Raw genomic sequence first — 27,580 nt, forward strand, 5'->3', positions numbered from 1 at the left:
GAGAAAGCCCAGCAAACTCTGAAGAGCAGCATGAGCTCTCCTGTCAACAGGTAAGACGAGAAACCTGACGCGCAACCTGCTGCTCTGAGGGAAGTAAAGCATGTCTGAGCAGAACTGAGGAACCTGCGCGTGGATGATCTGGACTCTGAAGTTCTTCAGCCTTTGATTACCATGAGGACTAGACTAGACTAGACTGGACTAGACTATCATGCGCTGCGAAAGACTCCGAAGCAAGAAGAGCCCTGGACGCAGATTTCTCATTGCAGCATCTGTTGTGATATGATGATGGCCTCGGAGCTGCTGTGTGGACTCCTCTTCAGACTGCTGCTGCCACTGGGCCTCGCCGCAGGTACGGCTTGCTTTACTCAGCCACCAAACTAATACAACACAAGTGTACCACGAGACCTCATACAGCAGAACTGGGTTTAAACGTTGTATTAAATGCATATAAAGTTGGTGATTTAATTAAAAAGAAAAAGAGAGCAAGAAGGAAATACATTTTAAGTAATATAACAAAAATATTATTATTTAAAAAATGACTTTATGAGTTTTAATTGTATATAATTAAGCTAAGTTAATTTACTATATTTTGATTAAAATTAAAAATATATATATTGAATAGATTTATTAACAGAATTGTTATTTCTGTTTTGTATATATATATATAACAGAAATAATCATTCTTATTTAAAAAATTTATATTTATAGAATTTTTAATTTAATGTCATTCTGATCATTAAATTTAAAATATTTTAATTAAAGTTCAATATATGTTATTATGGCTACTGCCACAGATCGCTACAACAATCCAGATCTCTGCTTTCTCACAGCCCCATTCTTCAGCAACACCAAAGACTGTTTATTTGTGATAAAACGCCCAACTGAAACAAGATCAGAGCGAGAACACTCAGCCTACATAACACAGAGCTGTTTCAATCGCTAGTGAGCTGCCTACCTAGTCGGCAACATATGAGAGCTCACTACGCAAAATACAAAATAACATTGCTTTCTGAGATAACTCATATTCTAAAGCAGCATCACGTCCGCTTACAAAAATTAGCCATGGTTTTACTACAAATACAACCAAAAAAACATGGTTACTATGGTAACCACAAATTAAGCATGGTCTTGCTACACTAACCATAGTTTAATCATGGTATTTGGAGTAAAACTGTGCTTATACAAATGCTAATCATGGCTACTACACTTTTACTATAATCAAATCATGGTTAATTTTCCTAAGGGTCACGGCGATCCCAGAATGCATTGCAACAAGCTCAGACGAGTTGAGAAAAATGCTGCTTAAAAAAACAGCTCAAAACAGCCTGTACTGGGTGCCTGGTTTAAGATGGTTTTCAGCTGGTTAGTCAGCTGGTCAAAACCTCTCTAAAACCAGCCATCCAGCTTAGGCTGCTTTCAGTTGCTTTCTTCAGCAGGTATCAGTTGATGTATTTCATCAAATATTTTTTTGAGTAGTTATCATATTGTTAGCTTAGCAACATGCTAACACCAAGCTCAGCTGGAATCAACTGTGAGAGATGAACAGATGCTGCCAGTGCATTTCTTTCATTCATCACTAAAATCATCACAAAAGGTTGCATTGTGTTCAAATCAACTGTTTTACCCAGTTGCTGTTTTTTTAGAGTATTGTGTCTTTACTGAGATCAGCTGTGAGGGTTGCTGTCCATGAGGAGTGTTTCAGTTTAGTCATTTGTGATGTTTTGTGACGGTTACATTGGGGCCGTTCAGTGTGTGTGTGTTTATATTGCATTCCACTTAACTGCTTTTCCATTCTTTCTTTGTAAGCATGCACTAGCTGGATGTTTTTGACTACTGCGTCTCTTGCAGCATCTCGTGCATGACACAGCATGCTAAAAATATAGCTCTCAAGTAAAACTAAGTGAAAATGCTTGTGTTTTTTCCATGCCACTGCCCTGCGTCTCGTGTTTTAAACTAGGATGACTATACGTGCCGGTTTTTCCCAGACATGTCCAGGCCGGATTTTTCCAAATTGCCTAAAATGTTCGGGTTTTGGCTTATTATTATTATTTTCTTATTGACAGTCTCTCTACAGTCCTCATACAGTATATGTACGTGTATTTGCATCGCTTTAACAGTTCTCTGTTAACCCCGCCTTCTCGAAGGCTACGATTGGTTGATTATGTTCAATGCCTGCACACTATTGGTCGAACCTCTTTTCAGTCATTACCTTCAGCAAGAATGACAACAATAGGAAAACAAAGCCAGACATTTGAGGCTATTTAGAAATCAAGGTAGGGCTGTGGGCAATGATAAGCTCTGGACATTTTCACTGGATGTGGATGAATCTAACAGCAGAAATAAACATGTTTAGTCACTAGTAAGTCTGCATGCCATGCATGTCTTTGTGTGAATGAATGGTGGAGTTTAATCTGTTGCACACAAACTCAAACACACATGACGCTCGTCTCAATATACGAGGACATGAGCTTCACCTCCAGAGCTGCACCGCGAGTCACTTTACAGAAAAACTACCATCAAACACACACTAAGACTCAAAGATCTTCACCACAACCCGCCAAAATAAACGTTCAGTTTCAATTGAAGAAACTATGACAGAAATATATTACTAAAATGTAACTTTCAAAGTAACAATAATAATATTTTAAAGCAATATCATACAAGCAAGATATTGTTTCATCCATGTTTTAATATTAAACATACAGTTCTGTTGTGCAGCATCTTATTTGACAAAAACATTTTTTGTTGTAAATAATTGTTATATTTTCATTTGATTACATTTGCTTGAATTGTTGACGTTTCTATCAATTCATTTCATTAGACAACATTTTTGACGATGCATTTGTATTAAATCATAAAACACAGAATCCATAAATAAAAATTTAAAAAAGTACAGTAACATTTTGGGGAAAAATAAACCCGATTTCATGAGGCCTTAAATTAAGGGCGGCTACTTAGTTTAATTAAGAACAAACACGTTCTGTTCACTCTCAAGGTCTAACAAACGTATTTCTTTCTCCATCAATGCATAATATTAAATATTGTGATAAATATTGGTATTTTATTGCATGGAAAAATATATATGATCATAATATTGTTGGCCACATCGCCCAGCCCTACAGCCGGGCTAGGAAAAAGAGGACTTAGTCACTTTATTTAATTGCAAAAAAGTGAAGGAGGAGCTTTTGGACTTAGAGAGAGCTAGAAAGTGTCTTTCATTTGTTCTCAAGGATGATGCAAAGGTCAAATCCTGCTCTTTTGTGAACCATCCGTTTTGAGTTTTATGGCTTTTCTAAAGAGGTTGACAGAAGCAATAAAATCAAATCCAAATAAAGCTGTGGCTTCCGCTTTTAGCCAAATGAATGATTTTTAAATGTTACCAGTCTCAGGTCAATGAGTGAAGCACCATAAACACAAGCTGAAGTGATTTGTGTAAACGCTCTCGGGTGGGATGGTGACGAAGGTGAGCGTAGATTTCAGTATACCTAAATATTTTGTTTGCACATATACAGGAAGTAAACAGCAGTTATTTACTTTCATAAGACGATGTGATACACAAAGATACATCCAGCATCAAATATTTGCGACTTGCGATCTCTCGTCATGCTTTCTAAGGCCAGAAACATCATCTACCCGTATGCAAACTCTGCGTTATGTTGAAACATGAATTGCAATCTGAACGTAAAAATATGAGCATTTGACCTTGCGTAGGTAGACGTACTTGCATGTGTTCCAGGCTTTAAGTACACTATGAAGATCTGCTTGAGAAGTCCACGTCTCTGGGTTTTGTTTGTGTTTGTGGTTAAACTGGAGTTTGGAGCTGGTTAAACCACACATAGTGCTTTGTTAGACAGCTGCTTCATTTGGGGCTTTGCAGAGACTTTTAATGTCATTTGAAACATTAAAGACATGCTGTGCACAGTCACGCTCTCATTACGGCTCTTTATTCCTCTAAATGGCCCACTATCACAGAGGACTAGTAGACACGTTTAACCCGGTGCCCTTCAGCTGTAACTTTAGTACTTCTGAAGCCTTTACTGTTGTTTGGAAGCAAACATGATTTGTTTGGTAAAGCAATACCAAGCTCAAATGAAACTAAATGTTGTTCAAGTCAAAATCTGAAGTTGGAATTGAGCCTGTTTACTTTACCTTACACTGTTAAAAAAAACTTTGACATTTACGGTAAAATACCGGCAGCTGTGGTTGCCAGAACTTCACCGTAAAAAATATGGTAGCAACATTTTAGGTTTTACAGACTTGACTTAAATTCACAATAAAATACCGTATTTCATTAACTGATGTAATGTTAATAAACCAACACATTGAGGTACTAATATCTGCTTTGAACCATTGTAATGCACTGATAGCCACCAAAAACTGGTGGTGATGAGAAAGTCACACGATGAACCAAAGCTCATCACAAACAGCTTTTCACAATAAGTAACACTTATATATAGAAGGTGCACACAGTGTCATTCACACAAACACTAAACCCCATCACGGTGACACACGATACTGAAATAATGCAATAAACATTCATTTAACAACATTAGATGGAAGATTAAACCCTAATGTACACAACTGATACGAAAAAACTAAGAAGAAACGTTATTTCAACAAAAAAAAACATCAACTATGAAGCGTCATGCAGGGAATTCTGGTGTCAATTTACGGTATTTCACTGTAAATTAAACAATGACTTTTTCTTTTTCACTTCCAAAAAACTGTAAAATTACGTTAACTGTAATTACATTTATTCACCGAATATATTATGGAAACTTACTGTTAACCAATCAACAGGTTTTTACTGTGGCATTTTTACAGTCTTTTACTGTTAAAATCACAATCATTTTTTACAGTGTAGGGATAATGTCCAAATAGCTACTCATTTTAAGCTAATTCTAGAATGTAATGCCCATTTCTTTCACAATCACATCACTTCCAATCCCCACTTTTGTGTTGAATGTCAAATATATACTGTATATAACCCAGGCTCATTGGAATAATGTGCTTGTGGTGATATTTTTGTGAGATGATATTGCGTTGCTTTGTGCACCTTTCACAACACTTTTAAAGTGAAATGTTCAGTGAGCGGTGTTTCAATCAGAAATACTGTAAAATGGGTCGCCAACATCAGTTCTAGTTCACACCATGAACAATAATTATAAAGATAATGATAACGTTTTAATAATTGTTCTAATTCTGTGAGTCAACTGGAATCAGTGCTATTTTAGTATCGTTGAGAAACTGTTATATTTTATTCATATTTTTAATGTTTATATTTTCAGATTTTATTTAACGTTTTAGTAATATTGTTTTGTTTGTTTCTTGTCCCTTTTTTTAGTTTGAGTCTAAAACTAAAGTTTTAGTTATTGTAGCGCAAGTTAAACTGAATTAAAATGAAAAACGATGCCTTGCAACTAGTTTAAATAAAAAGTTCTGGCAACACTTAAAGCTCTATATTTTATGCATTATAGAGGTGCTTATAATCATATGTTTTAATGCGTTATCTCTTTTCATAAATAATAGTAACCAAAGTTATATGCGTTAAATTAAAGTTAAAATGCATTATAATAATTGAAGGTTTGTTTGTCATGTTTTAATTCATTATTCTTTCTAAAGGTGTAGCAATAAGTGTTGTAACGTATTATAACTGTTTACAGTTATCCATGAGTTCATACAATTCATGCATTAAAATTACTTTTATAATACATTATATATAAAGGCTTTAAGCAAAGGGTTACCAAAGTTTTTATTTTATTTCATTTTTTATATATATTTTTTTATTTTAAAGATTAAGTAAAGATTAAGTCGATTTTTTTAATGTATTTATTTATTTTTATTGTTTCAGATTTAGTTTAATAAACTACAACAGTTTTTTTGAACGACAAAAACACTGAAAGCCAGTCAGAATCCACTTTAATGAACTTGAGCATTTAAAGCAGCAGATGACAAGTCTACAGCACACTTGGTGTGACAGACGGTGTGGACACTAATATATTTATAGTTATCGTTATAGCTTTATATATCATTATAGTTATCGTTCTTGCAGAGAACGGGCCTTAATTCCACAGTAAAGTCGTGGAGAAGGTCTGTTATCTACTGTCAGTTGTGTAGAGATATAGCACAGCTCACACAGAAATCACTTTCAAACCAAGCCAGTGAATGTATGTCACCAACTTGAGCTATCACGGAAAATCTGTTGCCCTCATGCAAAATTCCCAATCATAGATTCCTGTTGAAGTTTGGAGTCACGCTCCATTCAGCCACGGTTTAGTCAGACTCTGCGCTTTGTCTGGCGTCTCCGCGCTCTTTTGTGTCTGAATCCAGGCAGGCTGCCACCCTACACAGCAGACAAAAGCTCTCTGGATTAGAGGAGCTGAAGGAGTCATGAAACATCAGCGAGCGCGGGGTTTCTCCTGCAGAAAATCAGCTGGCACGCCACTGAGGAGAAGTTTTAGCTCTGCATGAGATCTAACTGTAAATGTTAATGATGTCTTGGAGTTTGAAGGAGACCGTGGAGATTTCACCTCAGAGCCTGTAGTGAACAGACGTGCTCTTATGTTATGTGTCATAATAATGCGCTAAGTGTTTTAAAGCTTTCCATATCATAGACTGGATCGCTGCGTTTAATCATAAATACACGACCAGTCGAACGCTTTTGAACAGTAAGATTTTTCATGTTTTTTAAAGAAGTCTCTTGTGCGCACCAAGCCTGCATTTATTTGATCCAAAGCACATCAAAAACAGTAACATTTTGAAATATTTCTATATTTATTTAAAACAACTGTTTTCTATTTGAATGTATTTTTAAAATGTAATTTATTCCTGATTTCAAAGCTGAATTTTCAGCATCATTACTCCAGATCATTCTAATAGTCTGATTTGCTGCTCAAAAAAAAGTTATTGTTATTATTATGTTGAAACTAGCTTTTTTTCAGGTTTCTTTGATGAATAGAAAGTTCAGAAGAACAGCATTTATCTGAGATAGAAATATTTTGTAACATTATAAATCTCTTTATCATCACTTTTGATCAATTTAAAGCATCCTTACTAAATAAAAGTATTAATTTATTAAAAAAAAAAAAACTTGCTCCAAGCTATTGAATGGTAGAGTGTATAATGTTACAAAGGCATTTTTATTTCAGATAAATGCTGATCTTTGGATCTTTCTATTCATCAAAGAATATAGAAAGCAGTTATATTAAATAGTAAAACTATTTCACAATATTTCTGCTTTTGCTGTATTTTGGATCAAATAAATGCAGGCTTGCTGAGCAGAAGAGTCTTCTTTAAAAACATTACAAATGTTACTGTTCAGAAGCTTTTGACTGGTCGTGTACGATGCCATATTTCATTTCCAGGGAGAGTCATCATATACAGCGTGGTTTGAAATGGTCCAAAGCCAGTTTTATATTAAATACGCTCTGACCTTCTGGGTGTTGCTTTTTCTTCTCGCGCTGCATAGTAGGACTATTCATGGAGTTTTATCTTAAACGCTTCTTGTCTGTAATCTGACAGCTCACTCTCTGAAATACATTCGACTACGTGAGAGGACCTTTTGTGCAACGCTGGCCGAGCAAGAACTAAACTCAGAGCGTCTCTCAGCCCGCTGTACTTCACACCTCACAGAAGAAAGAGCACAGCATTGTTACCCGAGCCAAGCTCTCTGTTCTCTGCCGCTGAACATCTGAGAGTCCTGAGTCTGATCGTTTCTCTAGACTAATGCAACCTTCCTTACCGCTCCATTTGGGATTTTATTTCATCATTTTCTTCTAGTTTGAGTGACTTTTTTGATGTTAAAATATAAATTTCGGTACATTTACACTCAAATAAGGCAGTTCTTAAATTTTTCCATACACAGATGTAATATATGTACATATATTTCATTTGCAAATATATTGTCATATGAAGTAAAAACACAGTATATGAAACATATATGTATATCTAGCCCATACATACATGAATGTGTGTTTGTGTGTGTGTGCGTGTGTGTGTGTTTGTGTGTGTGTGTGTGTGTGTGTGTGTGTGTGTGTGTGTGTGTGTGTGAGAGAGAGTGTGTGTGTGTATAAAGCATATTTGGACATATCCATCCAAAAAAACTGTCAATTATATAGGTATTGTCGATTATATACACGAGTACATGAGTTTGGACGTTTTAGAGAAATGCTTAATTAATAACAATTTAATTAAACCCGTCTAAATCAGTCGACTAAAACTAAAGCAATTCAGTTGACTGAAATATGACTAAAACTAAATGCTATTTTAGTCAAAAGGCTATGACTAAAACTGAATCTGTCAAAATGAATGCTTTCACATAATAATAATAAAATGCAAGTGATGTGAGGTTTTAGTTTTTAAAACATGTAAATAACTGGATGTTTTGAACAGTTACACTCTTAAAAATAAAGCTGCTTAAAAGGTTGTTCACAGCAATGCCATAGAAAAAACTTTTTTTGGTTCCACAAAGAACCATTCAGTCAAAGAACCATCTCTTTCTTAGCTTTTTATAATCTGAAGAAGCTTCTTTTGCCACAAAGAAGCATTTGTGAAATAGAAAGGTTCTTCAGATGTTAAAGCTTCTTTATGGAACCATTCAGACAAAAAGGTTCTTCCGTGGCATCACTGTGAAGCAGCTTTGTTTGTAAGAGTGTAGCAGTGAAGCTGGAGCGTGGAGCGTGGTTTGCTGGAGTTTGGGACAGCTGTGTACCTGCTGTGTTTGTGGGTGGTGTGAAGTGACGAGCGGACGCCGAAGGTTAACAATGGAGCTCATCTGCAGACAAAACAAACACGCTGGACCTTCACTGCTCATGTGTGCACGGACGAGACCAAACCAAAGCTTGCTTCTGTTTTTCAGTGCCATTTCATCAACTTTCTATAGACATCCACGGTTTTACAACACAAAAATATACTTTTAATCAGCACTTTTGTCTTGCTTACCAGTAAAATGTTAACCTCAGTTATTATAGGTAACTAAAACTAAACAAAAAAAATGCTTGAAATAAAATAAACGTTAACTGAAATCAAATCACAAAAAAAAACTGAAATAAAAATAAATATAATACAATTAAACTAATGCAAAACCAATATGACTAAAAATGCTAAAATGGAAAATATAAATTAAAATATATATAAAAATATAAAAATCAATATATATAAAAAAACGAAATCTATGATCTACAATCATACTAAAATAACACTGATGTAACCATACTTAAAACAAGATAAATTGTGTAAGATATTAAGATTTATTTTTCACATAATACCTTAAATTAAATGAATATTTATTAGGAATTTAATTTCAATGAACTGTTAGCACAACCATACTTTAAAGTTCATTATTCACTTATTCACAAAGGAGGACCTTTTTGTCTGAATGGTTCCATAAAGAACTTTAACATCTGAAGAACCTTTCAGTTTCACAAAAGCTCCTTCGTGGTGAAAGAAGCTTCTTCAGATTATAAAAAGCTAAGAAAGAGATGGTTCTTTGACTGAATGGTTCTTTGTGGAACCAAAAAATGGTTCTTCTATGGCATCGCTGTGAACAACCTTTTAAGCAGCGTTATTTTTAAGAGTTCCCCTTCTGCAGAGTTGTGTTATTCATGAATAAATCTCCAAGTATTGCTTCTCTGTATCTGCACTCTCATTATGGTTTCTTATAAATGTGATGACTCGGGCTATGTTTGCTTTACACTCACTGGCCACTTTATTAGGTACACCTTGCTAGTACCGGGTTGGACCCCCTTTTGCCTTCAGAACTGCCTTAATTCTTCGTGGCATAGATTCAACAAGGTGTTGGTCGTCCACACAACTGCTGCTCACTGGATATTTTCTCTTTTTCGGACCATTCTCTGTAAACCCTAGAGATGGTTGTGCGTGAAAACCCCAGTAGATCAGCAGTTTTTTAAATACTCAGACCAGCCCGTCTGGCACCAACAACCCTCCCACGTTCAAAGTCACTTAAATCCCCTTTCTTCCCAATTCTGATGCTCGCTTTGAACTTCAGCAAGTCGTCTTCACCACGTCTAGATGCCTAAATGCATTGAGTTGCTGCCATGTGATTGGCTGATTAGCAATTTGTGAAAGTAGCAAGAATTGTTATAAAGTGTTATCATTTATTTTTATTTCTGTTTTAGTTATTGTAGCAAAAAGCTGAAATACAAAGCTTATTATATTTCATTTAAATTCAGTTAGTGCTTATTATGTTTCAAGTAATGTATTTTTTATTATTATTATTAATAACCCCAGCTGAAACAGATAAGCTCTTAGCGATGTGCCAAACTGAGGCTTTTCAGTCCAAGTGTAAACAGAGCTGAAGAAATAATATACAGTTACTGGTGTAAAAGGAGTCAAGGAAGCGTGTGTGTGTGTGTGTGTGTGTGTGTGTGAGAGAGAGAGAGGTGTTATTTAGGTTAGGTGTAAAAGTCTTTGCCAGGAATGCTGGGACATTTAATTCCCACAGATAAGCAAATAAAACGCTTATGCCAGATCCCAGCATGGATTCATATTTTCGTTCACCACGCTTAACATTAGAACCGCGTCCTGCGAACAAAATACAGCGAAACAATTTACACGAAACCAGTCAATGCTTTCTAAATGGCTTTGTGCGTTATAAAGGTATCCATAAAGCCTGCAGTGTGTAATTCGCTATTTTTCATTAACAATTGAAACCACAGTTATAAAACATTTTTTACGTGGCTTAATACTTGATTCTGATTGGACAGTCTCAGCATTCAGTCTCCGTTACTTAAATATTTATATACATAATATGCATATTTTGAAATAAATGCAAAATATATTGTTTCCACACTGCTAAATAAATAATAATAATAACAATAACAATTGTAATACATAGAATAAAACAAAATTCAATTTAATTCAGTTATTAAAGAAAAAAACGGTTGTTTTTACATAAAAAAACAAAACTAACAACAAATAAACTGGCAGCTGTGGTTGACAGAATCATTCTGTAAAAAGACAGCAAAAATGTTTTCAAAACAATCTGTAATTTTTACAGTTAACTGTAATTTACAAAAAAATAAAATAAAATAAAAATAAAAAACATTTTAAACACAGGGAATTCTGGGAATGTCCAGAATTTGGCGTTTCACTGTAAACTGATGACTTGTTCTTTTTCACTTCCACAAACTTAGCTTTTACCAGCATTTTACTGTAAATTACATGAAATGTCTCATTAGTATCTTTAACCATTTTTAAATCAATTATTTGATATTTTTACACCATTTTTAATTTATGTAATTTGCATCATGGGATTGTAATTCTATCCCTTTACCTTTTTTTTTTTTTTTTTAAAGTTTTTAAATTTTTTTTTTTTTTTGTAAAGTAATAAGATGATGGCTCTTTTCTCAATGCGCATTAGTAGAGGGTATTGTCTGGTATTATCTATCTATCTCTCTGTCTGTCTGTCTGTCTATCATCTATCGTCGGTCGGTCTGTCTTTAAGGCATACAGTCTTAATGGTCCTAAAAAAAGGCTTAATTTTTTTTCATGCACCATATGATTTCTTATACTTCTTGACTTTTGGGGTGAAATGTCATTTTTCATGAGGTTCATCCAGTCTTTCGTAGTCATCGAAAGGCATTATGATCATTAAAGTCAAATACTTCTTTCATGGGATCTTGAGATGATCGTTCAAGTGTCGAATCCCTTTGGTTTGTGTAGCCGGAGACGGCGTTTTTCTTGCGCTCAGGTTTAGTCCATGAGGGAATGGAGAAGAGGTTGCACTGTACAGTTAAAACAATTTATTGTATTTTATTTTATTCCCTCTGTCCATTCATTCTCCATCAGCAAATTATTTTGATATTTATACTTTACAAAAACGAATACATTTCCCTGCATTAGATATCAAAATATCACACAAAGTGGCATCCACAAAACAGCTCTTTTCAAGCTATGCTGCAAATCCTTTTACATTCAATTCCTTTATTTCACTTACTTGAAGCAGACAGTTAATTGAATGGTAAATGTCATATTTTGAACGCTCTTTGTGCTGGGCCTGACGTGTCTGCGGTGATCTGAAGTGGATCTGCTGGAATGCTCTGTTTGACAGGATTCATGTTCGCTCACAAACCCCGAGCCCTGCGGCTGCATGCACCAAATCACAGTCCTTTAATGAATGAAGAGCGTTCTCTTTAATTACAGACTCTACTAGAACCAGCGTCTGATTTATGTGCTGTTATCACAGTCTGGAGACAGAAGACAAACACACTCATCATTTTCTCCTGTTCTTCTTTATTTCACAGCATGTTTGTTCCGGTACAACTGGCTGTCCTTCGTCTACCTCATCTTCCTCTTACTCGTCCCACTCTTCGCCGAGCCGACAAAGACAACGATGCAGGGTGAGTCTCTGAGACCCTTCAGCGGTGAATGTTCCTCGTGTAATGACTTGCTTTCCATCTTTTCAGGAGTTGACTGTATAAGTGTGTGATTTCTGCAGGACTGGAGTCGCTACAGTAATCCAAGCAGGTTCCCAAACACTTTTTTTGAAGATATCATTTTCTTTGATTTGAAATGGTTACTGTTACACTTTGACAGAATATTTTGCCGACTCAGAACCGAGAAACAAGGTCTTACCTGCCGTAGATATTGTAGGATATTGTAGATATTCAGATCAGTGGCCAACAAATATAGGTTTAGAATTAAGTAAATTAAAATTAAATTTAGAACTTATACCAGTGTTACATGAACTAAAACTAAAACCATAAAAAAGACACGATCATTACAATAAATCTTAGCTGAAATAATATATATAAAAACTTAAATTATTATATTTGTTTGTTATTACTTATTTTATTTCAGATAGTTGCCAAGTCAAAATTTCTTCTTTTTATGTAGAACTAAAACTAAATAAATAAACTCAAAACTGAAACTTAATAAAAAGCGATATACACATATTAAAAAAAACAATACAAAATAAATCAATCAATCACAAAACACATCAAAAAAATTATTAAAATTAAAATGAAAACAGACGCTTTAAAAGTAAAATCTAATTTAAAATATTAACAAAATAGAATAGCAATGATACTAAAATAACACTAATTTATTCATACAGTTTAACTAGATAACTTCGATAAATTTTGATATCATCATTCAGTTTGGGCATTTTAATAATAAATACATCGTTGATAAATTATAGATTAATAACACATGACCCTGCTCTTTTAAAACTTTATTTATTTATTCATGTACAGTATCTTCGTATATTTTTATATTTACTATTATTATTATTATTAAGGTGGAAATATTATAGCAAAACAGGGTTGAAGAACAGGTGCAAGGACAAAACAAAAAAAGTTATTTAAAACAATAACAACAAATTTTGATTGTATGCCAACAAAAACAAAATTGTATTTTTTTACTGTATATAATCGGTTGAAATATAATGGTCATGAATAGATGGAAATCGGCTAAACAAACATTTAAAAATAAAATAAAAATTTTATATTAAATTCTTTGAAATTTCCATTAATATGGTCAATGTGAGTAAACCTTTCAACAATAAATAATATATCAAAGTTGTATAATTTAAATGTGTATTAGGTCACTGGACACACACAGGGAGGCTCAGTTTCTTGGACAAATTGAACAAAGTTTTAATCTTGATATTTAATCTTGATAATCTCAATAAATGACACACTTCAAAGTGACAGTTCACATCATTGCTGTAGGAATTACAGACGAGTCTGAGCGATCAAGCAGCTCGCTGAGAGTAATTACAGCTTTGAGGCCTCCGGCTGAATATCGTGAGTAATATACGGCGAGTTTGAGACCCTGAGACGGTCGAGCCTCGTGATTCCTCCAGAATGAGTCCCATATGATCTCAGCTCCACACACGCTGGTTTTAAGGTGTGTGTGTCTTTGGTTTTTATTCAGAAACATCTGTGTTGCTTCTTCAGCTGCTAGTTCTGTGAGTTCTGACGTTTACAGAGGCTCTGCGCTGCACCGAATGCTCACCGAGGGAGGAATGAGGCTCCGCTGAGTTCCCAGCATTCCTCAGTGTGTCATCAGCTCATTAGTTCAGCTCGTACCTCATCAGATTCAACATGTGAGCCAAATATCTCTCTGATATCACACTTAGCACCTAGACTGATAGAGAATGGGGTTAAATGGAGACAAACTGAGATTTTTGTTCTCATGAGGAAAAGACCATAATTAATTAACACAAAGAAGAGTTTCATGAGAAATCTCAATTATGTCTCAAACTGAGCTCGGATTTAAACACACCAGATTTCATTCAAATTTTGATTTCAAAATCTCGAATGATCAAATTATATGAGCTGCAGTATGTGATTTACTTCAGTATGTCTGATTTCTTTGTTTTGTTTTGATACACAACTGTTGAAAAGGTAGTGGTCGGTAAGATTTTTTTGTGGTTGGAAAGAAGTCCCTTCTGCTCATCTAGGTTGAATTTATTTGATAAAAAATACAGTAAAAACAGTAATGTGAAATATTATTACAATGTAAAACAGCTGTATTTCCAGCATCATTCCTCCAGTCTTCAGTGTCACATGATCTTCAGAAATCAGTATAATATGCTGATCTGCTGCTCGAGAAACATTTCTGATTATTATCAGTGTTGAACACGTTTGTGGAAACTGTGATGCATTTTATTTTTCAGGATTCTTGGATTCATTTCGGCGGTTTGTTTTTTAGCCTTTCTCATGTTACTGCCTAATTTGGATGAATTGGTTATTACACTCGACATTAAAAGTTGTTTTGAATAAATGCATATGATTGTGAACTAAAGTTTATTAGCTATTTACAAAAAAGCGAAAAGGCCTTGACTGAATGTCCCATCCCAGAAAAATCAGGGAAAAACGTCCTGTCAAAACAGGAAAGGCAGTGGCTCTTTCGCAGGTCTTTAGGTCTCCTGAACTATGAAAGAGTGACCTGTGAGCAATAAAAACTTCCTCTGGAAGGATGTTTCACTGCTTGATAAAAGAGTCTCGCCAGAACAACACCAGAACTTTGAATCCCTGGGTTTATGTGTTGCTTTGGACAAAATACTCCTCTCTTCTGGGTGGAGCTGTTCACTTAAAGGAATAGATCACCCAAAAATGAAGATTAACTGAAAATGTGCTCACCTTCAGGCTTTCCAAGATTAGGATTAGTTTGTTTCTTTATCAGGTTTGGAGAAATGCAGCATTGCATCACTTGCTCACCATTGGAGTGAATGGGTGCCGTCAGAACGAGAGTCCAAACAGCTGATAAAAACATCACAATAATCCACAGCACTCCAGTCCATCAGTTAACATCTGGAGAAGACACAAGAAACAAATCCAGCAAGAAATATGTGTCTATAATCCATAATAACTCTTCCTCCAGTGAGTCAGTGTTCTGGTGTGAATCAGGAGAGAAATCTGCACAGATCAAGCAGCGTTTAAACAGCTCTAAACTAATATGTGGCTGGATTCTGATGTGAGAGACAACAGCAGATGCACTTCTTCACTGGAGGAAGAGTTATTATGGATTATGGACTCAATGTATTTTAGACATTAAAAACGTCTTAATGCTGGATTAGTTTCACCAGTGAAGAAGTGCATCTGCTGTTGTCTCTCACATCAGAATCCAGCCACATATTAGTTTAGAGCTGTTTAAACGCTGCTTGATCTGTGCAGATTTCTCTCCTGATTCACACCAGAACACTGACTCACTGGAGGAAGAGTTATTATGGATTATGGACTCAATGTATTTTAGACATTAAAAACGTCTTAATGCTGGATTAGTTTCAGCTTTTGTCTTCTCCAGATGTTAACTGATGGACTGGAGTGCTGTGGATTACTTGTAGATTATTGTGATGTTTTTATCAGCTGTTTGGACTCTTATTCTGACGGCACCCATTCACTCCAATGGTGAGCAAGAGACGCAATGCTACATTTCTCCAAATCTGATGAAGAAACTAACTCATCTGGGATGAGCTGAGGGCGAGCATATTTCCAGCTAATTTTCATTGTTGGTTGAATTACTCCTTTAAAGCACAGACTGAGATCATCTGTAAGAGTGAAACGAGTCTGGTTTGATCAGAATCCTCTGGAAATGACTCTCTTATGGAGTGGTGATAATGCTATAGTATTATCCGTTTACAACACAGATGTTCTTCTGCAGTAATACTCAGTCAAAGCAAACTGCTCTGATTTATCAGCAGAAGCGGATGGGTGGTGAGGGAGTGACTGAAGCTCCTGAGGTGTCAGTGCTGCTCTGACTCTCATCTGCGAGGCTTGCAGAGGCTTGTAGCTCATCTGAGGAGATTCCAGCTGCAGGCTCTGTAACTGAGCTCTGAACCCGCGGCGAGATGACCTGCCTGATCTTTACACACTCCTTTCTTTCTTTATTAGCGCTGCTTGCTTAAACAAGCATGGCTGTTATTGTTGCTCATACTTATCTTTCTCATGCGCGCAAAACATGTGTGTTACGGACATGAATCATATCTAGCGATCAGACTGAGATTTTCACCTGGCCGACAATAAACCTGACAAAAAAATCCAGATGACTGACGTTTCCAGACATCCAGAACCTATATTTACACAAATACGCTTTTAAATTGATATATTGTACGTTATATTGGTACATTATAAAATTAGATAAAAAATGAAAAAATATTTTATTAAATAAGTGACTAGATTTGGTGTTATTTTAGTATCATTGAGATAGTATTGTAATTTTTATTAATACTTTGAATTTGTTTTTATTTTTGCATTTTTCATTTTAATTTTAGTTACACTTTTAGTAGTTTTGTATTTTTGTCGTTTAAACTCTATTTCTTTTTTAAACTCATTTTATATTATATATATATATATATATTTTTTATTTTAGTACATCAAATTAACCTAAATGAAAATTAGAAAAGTTGGTTATGACAGATTATTTTTTTATGGTTTTACGACTTACAACTCTCTTATGACTTTTAATGTTATTCTCATAATATTACAACTTATTTTTATTTTATTCTCAAAATTGTATTACTTAAATCTCATAATGTTGTGATTTTACTCCTGAAACTGTGACTTTTGTACAAAACCTATTTATGCAAATTTTTACTTATTTATTTTTAACAGTGTTTTGAGTTTTCCTTGAGCACTTATTCTCACAACTAATAATGCACATTAAAACTTAAAATTGTACTTCTTTAAAATAACTTAAAATAACTAAGGGCTCCAAACCCTTTAAAGAAATCTATTTTTTTTTTGTAATCATGTATTGCATTTAAAGTGTCACTAAATTTGGCCGTGCATAATTTTACTTCTGAAAGTCTCGTGAAAGACTCGACAAACATTTGAGCCATTGCTGTTCCACATATGGAGCTGATTTAAGCACAGCTGTTGCGGGAACCGTGGATCTCTTATACGCCGATGGCTGAGGGTCACGGGTTCAGACGGTGGACAGATGAAGACTGTACCCATCTGTGCATGATCTTTACCCCACTGCACGCTTCCGGCGTCATGTGACGTGATTCTCAGTCTGCAATCCATCATATAATAGACACAAACACAAAGCGCTATATAGCTTTTCAGTGGGCAGTTTGAAATCATTTGCATGTGAGAAAGACCTAGAAACATTGAGTAATAAACAAAATTACAGCCAGATTACAGGCCTTTATCTGTCTTTAGCCTGGATTGTTGTAAGGTGATGATATGCGTTTGGGCAGACAACAGAAGCAATCAATTGTAGTATTAAAACAACTAAAAACAGATCCTAAACTGAAAGCTAAAACTTTATAAATACTACCTATACACATTTAAAAATAAAGAGATTAAATAAAAATGACAAATGCATACAACAAAATGTCAAAATTTAACATTTTAAATGAAAAACAAAAAATAAAGCTAAAAACAATTCAAAATATTAAAGAACAAAAGGTATAAGATATAAAGTCAGAATTGAGATTCAAACTCACAACTGCGAGAAAAATTCAGAACTGTGATAAAAAAAAGTCACGATTGCCTTTATGTTGTATTCCGTGGTGGGTAAAAAAAAAATTATAATTTAAAATTCTCAGAATTCTGAGGAAAAAAGTTCCGGAAAAAAACGCTAACTCAGAATTCTGAGGGGAAAAAAATGGTCAGAATTGTGAGATTTTTATCTTTTTTTTTTGCCATGGAATAAAATAATAATTATGATAATAATAACATTTAAAAAAATAAACATAATTGTGAGATGGAAACTCAAAACTGCGAGGAAAAAAGAGTTTATATCTCTGAATTGTAAGTTTATATCTCGCAATTCAGGTTTTTTTTCACCATGGACTTTTAAAGTCAGATTTGTGGAGTTACAAACTGAAACCTTAGAGAAAAAAATACAGAATTGTAAGATAACAAGCTTCCATAGAAACGCGAGTTATATAGCAAGTGAAATCTTCTCTGTGTCCCACCGATGAAAGAAAGTGATTCAAGTTTTTGTTTGACATGAGGGTGAGGGAATTTTTGGGTGAACTGTCCCTTTAAGTTTTTGTTGGAGAAACATTGATGTAATGAGGACGCAGGAGAAAGAGAGATATAAGAGACAATGTGTGCTCTTGAGGCAAGACGGTTTCCCGAGGAAGCAGAACTCAATGGAGATCTCGTCCGAGCCGGCCTCACCTCACTTCCTCGGGAGCGATGATTCATATCCTTATGGGCAGTCGTCTTCATTTATTCACTTATTTATTTTTGGAACGCAGTCAGTACCGAGGAAATCTTGCTGTTGGGAGTAGTTCATCAACTTGCAATCTGACCTATTTCATGGGGCCGTATGATTTTTAATGTTCCTGAAAGAAGTCTCTAATGCTCACCAATGCTGCTTTTACTTGATCAAAAATACAACAAAACAATGAAATATTATTCTAATGTAAAACAGCTGTTTTCTCTGTGAATATGTGTTAAGCTGTAATGTATTTCTGTGATGCGCAGCTGTATTTTCAGCATCATTCCTCCAGTCTTCAGTGTCACATGATCTTCAGAAATCAGTATAATATGCTGATCTGCTGCTCGAGAAACATTTCTGATTATTATCAATGTTGAACACAGTCGTGCTGCACAATATTTTTGTGGAAACTGTGATACATTCATTTTTTTCAGGCTTCACAGATGAACAGAAAGTTCAAAAGAACAGCATTTATTTGATATCATTTTTTGCTGATCTCTTTACTATCACTTTTGATCAGTTTAATGCTGAATACATTATTAATTATTTACTACTGTATTAATTTATAAATAAAAAAAAAATCATACTGACCACAAACTTTTGAACCATGGTGCACATATTATATAAAACTTGACTCAAAGCAGCTTTAAGCACTGAAATAAGAAATGAGTTCAGGAAAATGTAAATGTTCAAATGTAACAACCATAATTCAAATATATGGAATTATTCAATAGATTACGACTTACATTTCAGTCTGTTTATCATACAAAGCTATTGACTTAATATATTGTTTAAGTAATATAAATGGTGCTTTTATGGATCTTGACAGCCCCTGATCACGATATGGCGTTGTTGCGTGCGAGCAGCATTAACATTCTTCGAAACATCTCCTTTTGTGTTCTACTGAAGAAAGCGAGTTGTCCAGGTTTGAGTGAGTAAATGGAGTCAGGATTGTTGTCTCTGTGAACACCATTGTTCATTGAGATCTCACAAACTGTACTGCAAATCCTAGTTCAGTCATATTCCTAGATTGTTAAAAACAAGAACAGCTGCTTTAGATGTATTGTGGGGAATATATATATATATATAGGTTTCTTCTTTCTGCCGCGGAGGAGCTCAAACTCACTCAAATTCCTGCTGCACCTCATAATGGCTTCAGTACATGGTGCTCTCTATTTACTCACAGTCGTCACCGGCACATATTCCATCCACCAAACGATTAACTAATGCGTTTTTTCATCACTCTACGCACTTAGTCAAAAGAAAAAGCCTTTGACGTACTGTTGATTTGCTGCTGTTGAAGAGAGCGTTTTCTAATTACAGTAAACAGTAAAACCGATGGCATGAGCAGACCTGTAAAACATTTTCATAACCGTAAACCATTGTAAAGATGGTAAAATCTTGGCAGACAGCGATTTCCGCTTCCTCAGGTGCTTTAGACACTATTATTGGTAGGTGTTAATACATTGATGCCCCAAAAATGAATGTTTGTGAAAACATCAGTCTGCTTTCTGCACGGTATTTAGCCTAAACTCATTTCTTTATTAGTTTTAAAACTCCATAAAGTGGTTTGATCAACACAATTGCTTTCCTGTATTGATGTAAATATTCAATAGCCTTTTGCTTACAATACAGCTACATATATAAAAAAAATATGAGATGATGTTATCCGGTTAATTTTCCTGGAAGGGAAGGAATTCATATTTAAAAATTTACTCTTACGACTGTAGTCAGTTAGATTTAATGCATTTGAAAAAAGTCCCTCCTGCTCACCCAGGCTGCATTTATTTAATCATAAATGCAGTAAAGAAATGAAATATTATCACAATTTTAAATAGCTGTTTTCTCTGTGAATATGTGTTAAACTGTAATGTATTTCTGTGATGCGCAGCTGTATTTTCAGCATCATTCCTCCAGTCTTCAGTGTCACATGATCTTCAGAAATCAGTATAATATGCTGATCTGCTGCTCAACAAACATTTCTGATTATTATCAATGTTGAGAACAGTCGTGCCGCACAATATTTTTGTGGAAACTGTGATGCATTTTATTTTTACGGATTCACAGATGAACAGAAAGTTCAGAAGGACAGCATTTATTTGAAATAGAAATATTTTGGAACATTTGAAATGTCTTCCCTGTCACTTTTCACCAATTTAATGCATCTTTGATTAAAAAAAAGTATTAATTTATCAGCAACAACAACAAAAATGTTACTGACTAAATTATGATCAGTAGTGTAAGTATCTACAGGTTTATTTTGTTCACTTTTAGGACACTATCACATAGATTGCATCAACAATCATATATAAATGCCATAAAACTAGTGGATAATTAGACCAGAAAACGTCCAACAAAATACCTTTTTTCTAGTCCTTTCTAAAAGTTTTCTAATTCTATAATGAGTAAGCTTCTAGCCTTGGTTGTGCTTCCTAACGTTTTAAGAAATTGAGTTACGGCGTGCTACGGAAACAGCCGTGTCTGAGGACCGATACATAATATTTCATCAAAATCCACAGGGAACCAAACGATCCGCTCTCATTACCTCTGATATTTTGAATATGACTGTAAATGTGCTCTTGTGAATTAATGAGGCCTGCATTTAATCAAAATAGACTCTTGCGCTTACAAGCCCACGTTTGACTGTGATTTTAGACTCACTAATAGTATGCATACTTATATTTGTAATGTTTCAGACCTCGTTTTCTACCTCAGCCACTTCCTTGACCACCATCTATTGGTTCCAAAGCCTTCATAAATCAAATACAAACACATTTCTTAGCATTTTGGCCCATGCAAACCCTAACGTAGGGTGAAATTTCATCCCGCTTTCTTACAGATACTTTTATAATTCTTTAATTTGTGATATGATCTGTCCCGAATTGACAATTAAATGAAGCACTTGCTGATTTGCATATGATGCCATGTCCTCATTCGGGCCGGATGGGTTGTGGGTGTTTTTTAATATCCTAAAGTTCATGTTTGATGCTATCTGTGCTATTCCCAGCATCCTTTGACAGCGGACCAACTCCCACCCAACCCAAACCCTTCTCTTCTTTCATAAAAAATGTTTAAATGCACAAATCAAATCTCTTTTTGACCCCTTTATGGCCTGTAACGTGCATTACTCACAGCGTTGTTTCATTTAGATTTTTCTGAAATTGCCACGGCTCTGAACTCACACTGAGCCGCGTGATCCTAAATGATGAACAGCCCAAACACTGCCAAAACTATCAGCGCTAAATGAATGCCCAGAGCGAGAGAGAAACAGAGAGAGCTGTAATACAAGGCTGAATTTCTGCTAATAGCAGTGGATTACGGCAGCTCTTTTCTATTAAGAGCAGAAGGACAGGTTCAACTTGATGAACTTTCACCCTGACACGTGGAGTGCTTGATTTCCCTACAGTTGGACTAAAAGCATAAGCATCTGGAATAGTACAAGTCATTGAGTTCTTCTTCCTCTGTAACAGTCAACAGGATTTGATGTTACGACTTAAAGGAATAGTTCACCTGAAAATGAAAGTGTTGTGATCATCCTCAGGTCATCCAAGAGAAATGTGTCATTGCATCACTTGCTCAGCAGGGGATCCTCTGCAGTGAATGGGTGCCGTCGGATGTGAGAGCCAACAGGAGATGGACTTTTTCACTGGAGGAAGCATTATTATGGATTATTGACTCGAAAGCAATGGCTTAAAGTTAAAAATGTCTTAATAATGGATGTTTTTATCAGCTGTTTGGACTCTCTGACGGCACCCATTCACTGCAGAGCATCCATTGCTGAGACACTGATGCAATGACACATTTCTATAAATTGTCCAGTGTCTGCAGTGTTTCTCTCCAGAAGTTATGACCAATAAAAAAAATGTCTTTGTATATGTTTAAACCAGATTTACTGCATTTATCTAATCCTCTTTCACAAGCTATCATCAACAAGCGTCTATTCTTGTTGTCATCTCCAGTAGGTTTGTTGTTGTTCTGGTTTTTACGTTTCTTTTTAAACTGTGAAACAACAAGCCAGGCCAGTGTTGCCTGTGGACCAGCTAATTAGTTCCAGACACATACGTATTCTATGCTGATCGAGTATTGTATACTTCAAACTTTATTTTAGGCATGGATGTGTTGCAGATTGTATGCACAATGTTTGTATTAATTATTTTCTTTCAACAGGTCACACGGGGCGCTTGCTGAAATCCCTGTGCTTCACCAGTATGACGTTCCTGCTGCTGCACATCATCTACCAAATCACAATCAACAGTCTGTTAGCAGGAGACAACATCAAGCCTAACTTCAACTGTGAGTACGAACTAGATCTAGATCTCCGCTGCAGATTCTTAAACCAGACTAATGCGTTAGATGGAGCTGAGATCAGGTGGTAGAGAAAACCGGTTAGATTTGGTTAATTGATTTAACCAGTTAAACATAATGAACCAATCAAACATTTTGTAGTGTACAAAATATCGGTTGGCTTATGGGAGAGAAGGAAGTTTCCAAAAGACTTTTCAGCTCTACAGGAAGCTACACGAATCATTGGCATGAAAATTTGGTCAGATTTTCATGTATGATTTCTCAGTTCAGAGCAATGCATAAAAATGGCAGATGGGCTGAATGAAAATGCAGATTCACTCTTTGATAGTAGGTGGCGCTATTGGAAAAGCAGACATTTTGGCTGTTGATGCTAATAATGTGTTTTAATGTCGGTAATAATTTAACCACCAGCAACGCATCTAATATTCTCTCTGACTTTCCATGTTCCCTTACGAAAATTAGCCATGGTTTTACTACGAATAAAACCAAAAATCATGGTCCTTGTAGCCATGGTAACCACAAATTAACCATGGTTTTGTTACTTCAAATAACAGTTTACAAAGAAGTATTAAGTTAATATTTTTTGTGGTTATAAAAACAGACCTAAGCCAACAACAGCCTTTAAAATGACTTAAAAGGCAGTATATAAAAACAATATATAAACATTCTTGAAACGTTTATATAACGTTTATAATTAAAAAAATTCCACAATCTTACATTTTTGCATAGAAATGCTAAGCTTGCGATTCGATTCGATTACCGATTCAATTCTATTCGATTCAATATTGATTATTTTGGATATACGTATATCAGGTACAGTACAAGCTAAATTTTCTCAAGGAAAAACAATCTCTCAACTAATGCTGAAAAATATACATGAGAGTCAGTCGGTACTACATTACTATACTATTGAAGGTAAAAATTTACTGATTTGTTAAAATTACACTTAATGAAGTTTTTAAAATAATAAAAATTACAATTACATAATAATATTTCTACTTCAATTCATTAAAAAAATATATATAAACATAATGGTGGCTGTCATAAAAACTTGGATTTATTCAAACATAAATTAAACATTGAAGAACAGTAACATTTATAATGAATATGTTATATGGTGTTATATGTTTTTCTGAGGTAAATGTGATGTTACGTGACATTGTTTACAAGCGTTATATTGACGTCTTTGTGCGGCTGAAACACTGATTGAGCGATTACATGAGAAAGATACGGATTGTAAAGTTGTACTCTTTCTTTTAACTTACCTTTGGATGTTTAGTCATGTTTATTTTGTGCTATAACTAGTAATAAAGTGGAGGAGATGATCAGTTCATGTGCACCTCGCGCTGCCGCTTTTATTGAACGCTACAGCGATCTGTCACTTCACATTAAACAGCACCAAAACTGCATTTATTGTTTAAATACTGCAATACAATGGATACAATTTGAAATCTGAGACTTTGTTTCATATTAAATGAAACAAATGCTTATTGCGATTTATTGGATGGGAAGTGCCCTTCTATGTTCCGTCCATTAACTGAAAACAGGCTAGAATAAATCGATTCTTGGGATTTAGGAATCGATATCGTTCCGTAAAAATGAGAATCGATTAATATCGAGATATCTATATTTTTTACCCAGCCCTAATGGTTTTATCGTAGCAAAACTGCTCAATTTTCTTTTGTGTGATTTCTGATTGCTTGAGACTATAAAATCAATCTGACAACTGTATTAATAAAATAATAGCCCTAGATAAATGTCTAGAGCTACAATTGTAATTTATTTATTTACTTTTATATTTTATTAAAGTTCTATTTTGACCCCTACAGTGGGTGCTTTTATTTTTGTCGTTTTTTTTTTACAGTTTTAGTACATTTTTATTTCAGTTTTAGTCATTTTAGTGTACCATTTTAGTATCAAGTTAAATTGAATGAAAATGAAAAATGTTGCCTTGGCAGTTAGCTAAAATAATGTTTTAATGGGTTTTTTTTTCATGTGTTTTTTTTTCCAGTTTAAGTTTTTTATGGTTTTAGTTTAGTCAACTATTGTAACCTTTTTCCTCACAATTCTGTGTTTATGTCTCACAATTCTTTGTGCTCCCCCCCCCCCCCCCCCCCAAGCGTTTTTTTTTTTTACAGTTTTAGTACATTTTTATTTCAGTTTTAGTCATTTTAGTGTACCATTTTAGTATCAAGTTAAATTGAATGAAAATGAAAAATGTTGCCTTTTTAAAAATTAAAAAGAATTAGCTGCTAGCTTAAATAAAAGTTTAATATTTTATTTCAGTTTAAGTTTATTTAAAATCCAAGGGAAAAAGTCTGAATTGTGAAATAAAAAGCAATTACCTTTTTATTTTTTTTTATTTTTATCCCGTGGAAAATGGAAAGTTCAAAAGAACAGCATTTATTTGAAAAATAAATCTTTTGTAAAAAAAATTAAAAAGAATTAGCTGCTAGCTTAAATAAAAGTTTAATATTTTATTTCAGTTTAAGTTTATTTAAAATCTTTCTTTTTTATTAACTCTTTCCCCGCCAAACACAGAATTTTCCGTGTTTTCACTGTTATAAGCTAGGGGGCGCTATTACGCATCTCCTGATTGAGTCTAGAAAGCGCCGATCAAAAACACAAACCAGGAAGACGCAGAAACAAGCGATCTCGTATGTAAGCATGCATATGAAAAATAATGCGATCATCAACTCTAACAGCATACAAATGAAAACTGCCTAATGTTAGCAAGTGAAATGTAAAAAAAAGCCAGTAAAAGTGTATGTATGGTTGAAAGTTTGTGTGAGGATAGGCTAGTTTGATAGTTTAAGCTGCTGAGCTGGATGCCTGGATCACGTTACCCCAACACTAACACTAACACTGAACCCCAGAGCCACTTTCTCCAAGCGTAAAAGCCACAACATCTGCCTTCAAGATGGAGATAAACTTATTACGAAGAGTGAAGGAGCCAGACATGACAGAAGAGCTCTCAAACAGGACGGGCGCTGCTCTTTCTTGTGTCTTTGCCAGCGTCAAATCACGATACTGTAGAAGGGGCTCTTGATTTGCTAGCATTTCTTTAAATACTCTGACAAATGCTTGCACTTATGCTGTCCAAACAATTACATTTGGTGACAGAAACTACACCCCTTCACTTTTAAACAAAGAGAATCTGTAAGTTAAATATATTTGGCTTTTTTCATGCATTGGTAGTTTTAAGGTTTGTGTTCACTCTACATTTCTGTATTCACTAATACGTTTTTATATACAGTATGTTCAGAGGTTTGGGGTTTGTAAAGGTTTTTAGCCTCGTCTGCTCACCGAGGCTGCATATATTTGATCAAAAATACAGTAATATTTTGACATCTTATTACGATAAGTGTTTTTTTTTTATGGAAGCTTGTTTTTGACACAGAATAAAAATTTAAAAAAATTAATGAATAAAACCGTTAATTGTAACTTTTTATCTCTCAATTCTGAGGAAAACGTTAGAACTGTGATATAGAAATTCAGAATTCTGACTTTCTTTTGGTAGTTCTCACAGTTCTGCCTTTTTCTGGCAATTGCGAGTTTATATCTCAACAATTCTTTGTTTATATCTTGCAGTTCAGTGTTTATATCGCTCAGTTATCTCTTAAGTCTGCGTTTATTTGTTCCAATTCTTTGTTTATATCTCGCAATTCTTCGTTTGTGTTTCGCAAGTCAGTGTTTATGTCTCGCAATTGTTTATATCCTGAAATTTTGCGTTTATATCTCGCAATTCAGCATTTATATCTCGCTATTGTTTATAACTCGCAATCGTGCATATTAATAATTCTGCATGGCAATTCAATTATATCTTATAATTTCAGCATTTATTTCTTGCAATTATTTGTTTAAGTCTTACGATCTCGATTATTTTTTTCTCACGGTTGAGAATGATAAAGTCAGGGTTGAAAGGAAAATTCTGAATTGTGAAATAAAAAGTAAATTTTTTTATTTTTTAGAAAGTTCAAAAGAAAAACATTTGTTTGAAATAGAAATCTTTTGTAACACTTTAAATGTCTTACTGACACTTTTAAACAATTGAATGCATCCTTGATAAATACAACAAAAAAAATACCCTTTTTTATGATTTAGGGTCAGATGAATGCAATGGCTTTTCTTATGGGTGCGCACACAAGCTAATAGAAGCCAAAAACAACAGCAGGCACATGAAGGAGATCTGAGCCAGCGCCTCTGAGATCTGCACTGACTGCATTAGTGTTTGACTGAACACCAGCACACGCTTACGCCATGCATTACGCAAACCCTGCATACGCTCTCATAGGCTCATGAGAACATACCCTTACCCAACCGTTTGATATAAAAACTTTTATCAGACATGGAGAGCAATGACTAAGCATTCAAGAAATGAAAAAGCGATCTTGAGTTTTGTAAGAGAAGGAGGGTGCCAGCTTAAAACTAGCATACGTGTCTTTAGACGTTTGTAAGTGCTCTAAATGTGTTTCTTTGGCCGGGTCATGAGCGCTGGGCCTCTGTGAACAAACCTGATTCATACACTCACTTTTCATTGTCTCTTTAGCTTCCTTTCATTTATTTCAGTGTTTGTAAGGCAGCAGTGCATTTGTAGTACGAGACCCTGGAGCACAAAAGCAGTCATAAGGGT

General features: G+C 34.8%; 1 protein-coding gene across 1 annotated transcript in view; it reads left to right on the forward strand.

Annotated features, from left to right (window-relative positions):
- Positions 1-27,580, forward strand: part of LOC107574370 (piezo-type mechanosensitive ion channel component 2-like) — a 36,660-nt gene continuing 9,080 nt past the window's right edge. Inside the window, exons 1-3 of the mRNA XM_016260808.1 lie at positions 1-349; positions 12,264-12,359; positions 22,810-22,935. Coding sequence (XP_016116294.1) covers positions 280-349; positions 12,264-12,359; positions 22,810-22,935 — 292 coding nt within the window. The 5' untranslated portion in view covers positions 1-279. The remainder of the gene's footprint in view (positions 350-12,263; positions 12,360-22,809; positions 22,936-27,580) is intronic.

This window comes from Sinocyclocheilus grahami, unplaced genomic scaffold (assembly GCF_001515645.1).
Source record: "Sinocyclocheilus grahami isolate Dianchi unplaced genomic scaffold, SAMN03320097.WGS_v1.1 scaffold2201.1, whole genome shotgun sequence".
Lineage (NCBI taxonomy): Eukaryota > Metazoa > Chordata > Actinopteri > Cypriniformes > Cyprinidae > Sinocyclocheilus > Sinocyclocheilus grahami.